Below are 10,681 nucleotides of genomic sequence, written 5' to 3'. Positions count from 1 at the left end.
AGTGATTAGCACAGTTCTACTTTGTCCTCATTTGGAGTACACTTAATATCTTGAAATCCAAAGAGAAAGAAGTGGATGTTATTAGTTACTATGCTTAGAACTGGGGATATCCTATGAATATTCTTTCTAGAAGAATGATCTTGAGAAGATAATTTCTCCATTAAAAGATATAGTCGTATGTTACAATTTGTGCATGTACTTTTACATTATGGACTAGATGATTTTTGTCTGATTGCTTTGAATAATGAATAAATTCAAGGAGACTGAGATCTGTTCAGACACCTAGTAATGATACAAGAATAAAATTCATCAAGGCAAAGGTTTACCGTGTGTTATTTTTTGTGTTTCTGAGAACTGTGTAAATTGCACACACCAAGAAGTCTCCTGGTTGACCTACAGTCCCTTCAGTGCAGATGCCATGTTGGTGTCTCTCTCCCTCCTCTGCCTCAGGTCTCTTGCTGGTGCCAGCAGTGATCTTCATGCAGCATCACTGACATCTCAGTCCAGTTGCCTTCCAGTTTGTGGCTGTGGCAGTATCAGTGACTACCTGTAGCCAGAACTGCCTTTCAACTGTGCCTTTACTACCATCCTAAGATGAGAACACACTATGGAGCTAAATAGACCTTTGGTCTGACCCAAACTTTTTTGTCTTAACACTACTAAAATATCTAAGGGAGTGTATGAGAACATGAAATTATACTCGTCCATCCTCTGCCATTTGAAGTGCAATAATTTCCTGAGCCAGGGATAGCAGTTAATACCCTGGGATATCTTTTTATGGCTCTGTTAAATAGCATTTTTAATTATGCTATTATAATTAAAAATAGAATTTTTAATTATACTTCAGTATAAACTTAAGTATTTGCAAAAGCCTGCAAGCAGTGATTCCTACAACTTAGCTACACGTAGCATGAGGAACCACCTCCACTTATTTATTCTGAACCTTCCTATTAGTAGCTTAATCCAATGACCCTTCATTCTGGTACTTAAGAAAAGGACAGTCATCCATTGTTCACGCAGTCTGACATACTACTCATCTTTGTAAATGTTCCTACAGTATGAAAACAAAACATTGATTTTATTCTCAGTTGAAACCAAATATTTTTTCCATGGATGATCAAATTAAGCAACAAGAAGCCTTTATGCAGCTTGCACCTGCTCTCTTGCAGCTTCCAGATAAGACTGTTGATTTAGGTACATGTTGTTCCTGTTTTCTAAATTAAAGTGTCCAAGTTATAAGAGTTTTGCATACTGTTTGATTGGCCTTTCAGGGTTATTAAAAAAAAAAAGAAAATGGGAGGTTGTGGTTTCCACAATCAGCGCTGAGTCAGGCACATGAGAAGCAAGTCTGAAGAGAGAGAAGGTGGAGTTTTTCATAGAAGATGTTTTCTTGCTTTAACCACGCTGTGACAGATCATAATGAAAAATTAAAAAACTTCAGTCAGCCTCTGGGTCTGTGCAAACCTACAGGGGACGTTTGTTTTTGCCTGATAGGCAAAAAACAATTTAGAGGCTGGGAGCTTATTCCCCGGGGTCACTGAACTTATAGAAAGAGATGAAGAAAATGTGTGTTCCAGAATGATTTGGGCTTTAAGCATGCAGTGAGTGATATTTTTTCCTACCAGAGGGCAGTAGAAAGCAGGGCTGTAGGAGGTCTTCCTGTATTAAGGTCTTTAAGAGATACAGAACATTTTTTGCAAAATACAGAATATCAGATGCAAGTTCAAACAATCCAGGATATATGTGCAACCCAAGTTCAGTTATGGTTTATTTAGGACAACTGCCCTACTCTGCCCTGCAGGGTAGTTGCACCTTTCTGGAGTGCACTGGAAAATCTACAAGTACTAGTATATCATCTTGTACATAATTTCTTAGTACCTCTGTCAAGATTAGAAATACCTTAAATTTTCCCTAGCTTCATAGTATAGACCTCAATCTCATACCTATGAGTAATACTCTTACCCCAGAGGTGGACTGCTAATTAAACAAAAAAATCCCTTCTATCTCCAAACTAACATAACTGAGTGACAACCTGTTACAGAATTATTATACTGATAATGGTTTTAATTTGTGGGGGGAGGTATTACATGTATTTTCTTCTTGTTAGTGTCAGCTGAGTGCTAAAGAACCCTCCCGTGCTGGGTGCAAAACATACTCTGTACAAAAGGAACATCTTGCCATGGCTTCCACCCTGAGGAGTGGAGAAGTTTTTGTGTTCATAAGGGGCAAATAAATCAGTAAGATGTGCTTGGGCACTGTCTCATATGGGACAGTGGCTTTGGCGAACAGCCAGCTGAAGCTCAGCCACTCTCAAAACATCACACTTGAAGAGAGACCAGAAAAAATTCCTGACACTCAAGTATGTTGCGGGAGTTTCCACAAATTGAAACTTCAATTCCCATTGTTCTTGGTGATAACACAAATGGTTCTGCACCCACTGCCTTTCTCCTTTGTGTTGTGAAAATCAGTGCCTTACACACAGCTTCCAGATGAAAAGATTAGATTTAAAATTTCCTCATGGAACTAATTTTATTTGATAGAGTCCATGTTTTTGAGTCTAAAATTTCTTGCACTTAGTGAAGTTTTGCTGAATGTCCAGAACCCTGAAGTAACCCCACAGCTATTGCCTGGGAGGCTGGCCAGGGAGTCTGGGAAGCCCCAGCCTTCAGTGATGCTGATACCTGGCTTTGCTGTTAGTAATAGAGGGAGCTTAGCTGAGCCATTCCATGAGCAGCTTCCTGCTGCCTGGAAAACTGGGAAGAATAAGAAGATTTCATCTAATTCAGACTAAAACCAAATTCTGCAGAAATTAAGTTTTCATGTAGCAGGAAACTGCCTTTCCTGGCTGTCATCTGTTGTAACTTGGATGAGTTCATCCTCTTATCTAAACTCAGGACACTTGTGCTTCTTGACTTTGGAGTTTCTGTACACAAAGGAAATATATTAAGGTAGTGGATTATAATGATTGTTCTAATGAGAAGCACAGAAAGGAATTACCTACATTTAAATTCCTAATGTGTTTCCTAACACTGCTTCTCCCTAAATAACTGGATAAATCAGACTGAAAACAGATGGTGTTACATATAGCTCCAGAAACAATCTGACTACTGTAGTTGGAAGGGAATTTACTCTGTCAAAGTCTAGATAGGTTTTTTAATCAACAAATTCATAGTTAAAAATCAAAAAAATATGTAGGCCAGGAGCAAAGGTTAAGTCTATCCCTCACATGTAACACAGGCAATAGCTTTTTCCCACATTTATAGCAGCCATTCTTAGAGCAGGAGGCTCCTGCAAAGTGGTGAGGGAGCTCTTGTGGGAGAGGACAAGAGGCCTTCCACACAGCAAGGGAGGAGGAACTGTAGAAGGTGGAAGGAGCTTGGCCCCTGGCCAAAAGGCTGAACTCAGAAGCTGCAATGGTTGGCAAGTTCAGCAGCTTTATCATCATGTGATTGAGAGTGAAGGACTCTTCCCTCAGGATGCCTATTAGAGCTCCCAACAAAGGTACGTGCTCCTTAGTATTTTGGTAATGGGACTGAGCCAAAGTATTTTGATGAAGCACACTAACATCCACTAGAATTAATAATCATACAGAATACCAAAATCAGGTAAATAATTTAGGCATTGTTTGTGTTACATTGTAATACCCAATAATAATTTGTGCTTTTACAATACTTTGTAATTCTTACTTCCCTATCTCCAAGTTCCACAATTTTTTTGGTATCTGTAATTCTCTTGCTCTCTGGATGTAACCTTCTCTTACTCCATCAACCTCTTCCCTCTTTGCATACTAACTATTGTTTATGTATTGAATAGTAGATGTATTATGTATTTAATTATATCCTTACTAATTATTCTGCCATTTCATTCCATGTTGGAATATGATGCTTTTTTTCCTGGATATTCCAGTTTCTTTGATAATTGCTATTATTATTCTTGTAAATCATGTCTTGCACATAAAACAAAACATTTTTTACTGGTGTTGCCTTTAGCCACGGGTACTTGGATTTGAAAGGTTCTCCATCAAGACTCAACAGATGTAGGTTAATCCCACTGTCACAACCTCTACATGAGCTCAGTTTTCATGAGAGAAACAAGAGCAAGATAGAAATGAGGAGCAACTACTTGGAGAGGATGTAACATCTTTTTATTACTTGAATGACTACATGCAAAGTACACAGTCTGCGTGAAATGACAGAACGTAATAACATGAATGTAATCTGCAAAGGAAAAGACATGGCAGCAGAAAATATTGAAAAACAGTCACAATAACACTTCAGGTTAATGAGAATTACTAATAACACTGTAATTAGTAGTTCTCAGGTGTAACTGAAACTTCTCAAAACCAAGTGGGAGCATTTGTATAAAACAGCCAAAAATTAAACCTTTTGCTAGGTACTTGATCTTATTTGATCTCTGAATGCATGTTGAGAAATTATAATATGTATAAATGGAGAAACACCATAAAATTTTTATTATCCTAAGGGTCTGCCTTGGCATATTTACTGGAAAGGAAATTTTAGGAGAAATGACTGCCAATATTAATTTTATTATGTTCATTTGAGTACTAGCACAAAGGAAAAAATAAACCTTAATCCAGGAGTTGTACCTGTGGTTTAACACATTCTTTTGAGAGTTTTGCTCTACCTGACCTCGAAATATTTCACAAGAAGGCACAGTATATTTTCAAGAATGCTGACAGCACAACAATGATGCTTCCATTTAGAGACAACAAAACCAGACAATTCTCAAAGATCTTGGAAAGACTGGGTGATGATGGCTTAAAATCCAGTTGACAGAAATGGAAGGTAAGTGCTGGATATGAGATAATAAGCAGATTTAAGAGAAATGCTGATTTATTACTTATCACTTGAAAAAAAGTATATTGAAATTATAAAGGATTCTGGAAATTTATGCCCAGTCTACCTGCTGAAAAAATCTTAAGAGCTTTGTTGTAGAAAAATACAAAATGGACACAAAAGGTGAATATGAACTGGGAGTTTTAAAATGTCAGGGATTAGAGAAAGCAAACACCCAGAGGTTCTAATGATACCAGGCAAAACTGCCGAATAGTAGTTCTAAGCAAAGCCATAGGGCAAGACTTTCTCAAAAGCAGGTCAATGACTATAAACACGTGGCTTGGGCCTCTGGCACCTTCACTTGAAATGAAGAGCAATGCTCAAACCAGGAAGAGTCCAGCACAGGCATGAAGAGCTTCCTGTTTCTGCCCACAAGACACACATTGTCACGCAAACTGCAAACCATTACTATCAGTAAGAGATCAGCAGGCACTTTTTCTACTTTCCATTGCAGCTGTATGAATTCCAAAGAGAAGGCAGAGTCAGAAAAGACTTCAGCAGTAGCTGGCATTTTATCTGCAGTTTTTGGAGAAAGTCCTGGACGGGGGCGGGTGGGGGAGGGGAAGCACCAGATCCTGACATTTTAGAAGTAGCTGTAGTAAAGTTCTATAACAAAAAATGTTTTATGTTAGGGGTTAAATGCTCAAAAATTTTGAAATTTATACTAATGCTGTGTAATAAATACTTCAAGGTGAAGTATACTCCATATTAGTGTACAGAGAGGTATGTACATGTGGCACTTCCCTTAGTTCTCTGCCATAATGGTTACCATATTTTTTCAAGTGCAGATGGTTTGGCAGTCAACTTCCTAAGCTCTGAGACACTTAGCCTGTTGAGAACAACTCTTACACCTTTAAGACCAAATCTCTTTCTTATTATCTTGTCTTTATCCCAACGTGCTTTTTCATCATTTCTTTTCTGCAAGTCTTCTTTGGATGGGAATGCAGTCTTGTCGAGGAACTGAAATGGGAAAGAGTAGAACTTGACTATCAGGAAGTGAGTGTGGAGTGGGCATTTTCTTCTGACCCCAGTTTATTTTCACAGCTTTTTTCCTACAGTGTCACATACCTTGGGCATGTGGCTTTGCAAGAAGAATTTAATTCAGGAGGGATCTTGCATGCCAGCCCTTCTCTATTCTTCCACTGTTACTTTAAAAAATGATCATGATGGCACTCATCACCCGTTTTCAGAAACCCAACCTTCTCCCTTGGGAAATATCTTTCTATTATATTAAATTTTGCCCTACTGTTCTCTAAATAACAATGGACCGTGATGCTTCTGTTCAAATACTAGAAAAATCTTGGCATAACTCAAATTGTACTTTTTTCTCAGCATTATGTAATTATATTTTTTAAAAACAGTGAAGTCCTACAGGCCTGCAAACCTTAATTTGATTTCCTCTACAGTGATCGTATACACTGGACTTCTGTTAAGCTTCCCCAGAAGCTAAAACTGATATCTGAAAAAAAGAACACTGAAAAAAACTCGGGTCACTCATCTTGCACGGCCTGTTATCAATATTCTGAATACTGCACTTTGCATTCAGCTATGTATAACAAGAGAGCAATTTACTGTTCATACAGATGCTCACCTGAACATCATGGGTTACCACCTGCTGCCTTTTCCCAGCAAGAGGGGAGCAGTTCTCAGGCTGAGAGATTGCAGTCCTCTTGTGTGAAGAGAAATGTATTTCATTTGATGTTTTCTTTTGGGCTGTGTGGGTAGCACAGGCTGTAAGACATTTTATGTCGTGTTTCACAGCATCCTTTCTCAACAGCAGTGGATGTGCATCTTGGAATGTTAGTTTACGAACAGAGCGACATGTAACAAGCCAAACAACAGTCTTCATAAACAACATATGGTGGCCAGATACTTTCATTTCTGCTGCCAGTTCTTCATGCCTCATTACATATAGAATGTAGACTTGATGATTATAGATCATTAAAGCATTTCCCTCAAAGAGAGGGATTTCCAATTGCTCTCCAATAGGACTAATACATGAAAGTGTTGACATATTCTTATAATCCTTATTCGTGATATTGGTGAGTGACTGTAAAATTTCTGAAACAGCACTGTTACATGACTTTACAATAAGAGGATAGAATTTTGACGTCTTTCTATCTGGCTCCTCTTGTGCAAGCTCTTTCACTGGGGTTATTTGGAAACATTTCTCATCTTCAGTTACTTCAGGACTAGAACAGTGTCTTGTTAAGTCTGGGCTGCTTGGTATTAAAGACTTTGAAAAATTGTGCCAGAAGGATATGGAACTCTCTTGCACCTTTATTACTGGCCATATGTAAATTACAGACTGTGTTTCTGTAGCTTGCCTTGCTTCAGAGGCACTTCTTGATGCAGCTACAAGGAGTTGCTGTAGTTCAGATGGGAAAAAAGATAGTGGTATTGATGTGGCTTTGGCTTGATGTGGTATCTCTAGATCAGGTTTTAAGAACTGTGCCTGAGGTTCTTCAGTAACTTTAAGAGGATCAGAGATTTCAGAAGCAAGTACTTTGTCTTCTTGTTTAGTATGACTTAGCGAGGAAACTCTTTGCAGAGAGTGCTTCGCAGCTACATTTTCATCACTTTGAGCCTTAGAATTGGTTGAGAACTTTCCTCTGCCAGCAGAGGTCATGACACTATTTTCTAGTATGATGACACCTTTGTTGCTGTTCCTTTGCTGATCCTCTCCCAGCAGGGCAGATGCAGCCCTGGCATCCATCTCCTAATGAGTGCTGTGGTTTGACTCAATGGGTTCTGTGTAGACAGATAAGCTTTTGTGAAGGGGCAGTTGTACACCTTGGAAAGGCTTCTGGAGGAAAGAGAATGCAAAAGGAGTTTCATCAGGTCTCATCTATTTTCACCTCTTTCCTGAAGGGCTTCACTTGTGCAGCCTGACATGCTCACAATAAAAGTGGACAGAAGTTAACATGTGATTACATGCTTGCAAATGCACATGGAGATTTTTCTTCATTACCTCAAAAAAAAAAAAAAAAAAACAGAAACATATTTGTCATGTAAGTATTAACTACAGCTCATCTAGCCAGAATTTTTCTGCAATAGCAATTTGTTGTCAGATACTTCCAATCTTAAGTTGGCAGTGAGTTTCTGCTTGCTTCTGTAGGAATATACCCAATACTGCAAGCTGCTGGTGGACAGGATCTATTTTGTTTAGATGTAGCACTCCCTCGTGTCTGAAGATACAATCTTCTTAGACACAACACCATTGAAATCAATGCACATTTTTAATAAAAATGGTCTTAACAAAGGCCTTTACAATCAGTTTTGTACTTTGCTTGCAGAATGCTTTGACTTCAGCAGTCAGCCCCAGCCTACACTACTCTCTGCTGTAGCAGAATCAGACACAGTAGCTTTGTCATGGCTTTTAATAAAGATGTAAAAAATTTTTTTTAAAAGTTCAGATGTTTACCTGATACATACTACAATCTTCTAAGCACCAGTGAAATTGTAAAATGCTAAACAGTAATAAAAACACAGTCGAATGTACAAGAGAAGAAAACGTGAAATTTAAATTCCTTTGTAAATTTGAGATAAATTACTTTGAATTAACTGCTGCTTCTCCAGTGTTTATATTCTCCTAGGAATAACCTACTCATCACTACAGAGTTGATTTTTGTAGAAGGGAAACACATTATTTGCGTGTCAATCACACAACTCTAAGGTGTTTTTTAGCCTTCCTAAACATTAAAAACCACAGTGAGTTTCACCTCCATAACTGAAGAGGTTCCACTACTTAACTTACAAAAAGAAATGAAACAAAGACAAGGTCAGTGAGCTTCTGTTTAGGACCATAAAAATTAAATTTTCTGAGTCCTTTTATCTAGCAAAAATGAATAAACTGAAAAATAAAATGACTTTTCATCCTCATCTAGGCCATATCTCCTGCATTTATGATGCATACATCAAGATGTAACCACCCAGTTCCAGGACTTTAATAAAGAATAATTAGAAATAATTATATCTATTGTCAGCAAGGTATTTGAATAATCACTTGTACATAGAGGAGTGAGGCCTTCTGTAGAAGCAGACTCTAAATCAACTTTTTTTTCTTTTGCTTTATCTGATGAGCAGCGTAGTTTTTTTTTGTTCTGCTTTTTAACTTCTGATGTTAGGGGTTTTTTACTACATCTAGCACTGCAGTGTGATAAAGGTAGGGCCAATCTTCTGATCTAGAAAGCCTTTTAGCATCTTAAGAACTTGAAAGTCTCAGAAACCTAGAGACACAGCAATTAAACTAAATTTTTTTTTTAAAAGTATATTTTTGAGCTAGAGAAATCTGGTTAATCGTGAAGTCAGCTGAAAAAGAGGCAAATTATCACTGCAGAAGAGAAAGTCTCTGATTCTCAGAAGTCATAGCTCGACTGTGTAAGCTCTGTACTGATTGATGTCGTGATAGAACTCATCTAGTATAGACTCCAGCTTTGATGATTAATGTACTGTACCTTACAGTGCACAGTAGTGACCTTGGTTGTGTCATTTTGTCAGTCCTTGAGTTAAAGACATTAACCCTTGTATCATGGGTCTCAAGGTTCCAAATAAAACTGAAGAAAGAATGACTATATTTACATGCCTTAAAATGTCCTTATCTACACACAAAAAAATATCTGAACAAAGCCTTTCTTTCTTCTTCCACCTTAAAACTTGCACACTACCAAGAATATCACACTTAGCAGCTGAGCAGCACAGATTTCCCAATTACTTTGATTTTATGGCTATAACTATTTTCCATCTGAAGTGGTCTCACAATCTCATTTTTACGGCTGTGACTCACCATTGCCCTATCTTCACCAGAGATGATGACAGCCAAGAATCTTAAGAATAAATGAGTAAAATTCGTATTTCACGTTTCCCTGTTTTTGACAAAAACGTGCCACGCACACGCAAGGGCTCCTCCTAGCCCAGTCCGTGCCTCTGACGGTGGCGACAGCAGAAGCGCCGCACTACTGCGGGCAGCGGCCGCGCACACGGCGACAATCTCCTGGCTGTCCCCAGGCCCGGCGCGGGGGCACGGGGCCCTCCGAGCCTGCAGGGCTCCCCCGGGTTTCCTGCTGGCACCCGGCCCGCCGTGAACACCCCAGGGTTCCCCACACCACCCACCGCGGTGCCCGCGGGGCTGTTTGGGCCAAGCCCGGGTCCCAGCAGAACAAGGGGTGAGGTTTAGTTACCACCAGATCCAGCGCAGCCCCGGGGGGGCGGGGAGCCTTCCGGAACCTTCCCCAGGCCGCGCCCGCCTCGCCTCAGCGCCGGGGGAAGGGGCTCCGCACCAAGAACCCGCCTACCCACACCTCCACGTGCCGGCGGGCAGAGCGTCTCCCCCAGCCCTTCCCAATGAAGGCACCGGGGACGTGCACATGCTCCTCGGCCGGCTCCCCGCGCCCCCGCGCCCCGGCCGGTGCAGCGAGCGGCCGGGGCAGCTGAGACGGGGCGCGGGCGCTGCCGCCCAGCCCCGGGGCTGGCGGGGCACGCCGGGCTTGCGCTGCGCTGCGTGGCGATGTCTCGCTCTTCTGCCTTTGTAACATTTGTCATCCGCTCTGTCACCCCCCCGCAAGGACCCTTTGCTAAGGGGTGACGGGAGACAGCGTGTGTCTGATTTGCACTGGAGCTGCAGCACTCGCATCCAGGATCTGCCCGGCAAGAGCTCAGGGTAGCGCTGGTCACAGGCTTAATGTTATAGGTTGCAACTTATCTCCAAATCCAAGAAACTGCTTAACTTTCAAACCATTCATCCCGTAGAGAAAAACCCAACTACTAGAAAAAACAATCTGTAAACAGAAAAACAGTTTGTAAATAGGAAACATAATTTGTAAAGA

The 10,681-nt window shown here is 40.3% G+C and overlaps 1 protein-coding gene across 3 annotated transcripts; it reads right to left on the bottom strand.

Annotated features, from left to right (window-relative positions):
- Nucleotides 1-4,127: 4,127 nt before the first annotated feature.
- On the bottom strand, nt 4,128-10,317 carry LOC146767927 (ligand-dependent nuclear receptor-interacting factor 1-like). 3 transcript variants are annotated; one of them, XM_085575390.1, is made up of 3 exons: nt 10,037-10,317; nt 6,448-7,827; nt 4,128-5,816 (listed from the first exon to the last, which is right to left on the bottom strand). In XM_085575390.1, exons 2-3 carry the CDS (start codon nt 7,570-7,572, stop codon nt 5,622-5,624), a joined length of 1,320 nt encoding a protein of 439 aa, XP_085431516.1. In that variant the 5' UTR covers nt 7,573-7,827; nt 10,037-10,317; the 3' UTR covers nt 4,128-5,621. The 3 variants fall into 3 exon arrangements, with proteins under 3 accessions (XP_085431516.1, XP_085431518.1, XP_085431517.1); XM_085575392.1 differs by having other exon boundaries at nt 6,448-7,662; nt 10,037-10,173; XM_085575391.1 differs by lacking the exon at nt 10,037-10,317 and adding an exon at nt 9,643-9,776.
- Between the last annotated feature and the right edge of the window lie 364 nt (nt 10,318-10,681).

Source organism: Lonchura striata, chromosome 3 (assembly GCF_050655825.1).
Source record: "Lonchura striata isolate lonStrDom1 chromosome 3, ASM5065582v1, whole genome shotgun sequence".
NCBI classification, from domain to species: domain Eukaryota; kingdom Metazoa; phylum Chordata; class Aves; order Passeriformes; family Estrildidae; genus Lonchura; species Lonchura striata.
The sequence above is the reverse complement of the archived record's forward strand: the minus strand, read 5'-3'. Positions and strand labels throughout refer to the sequence as shown.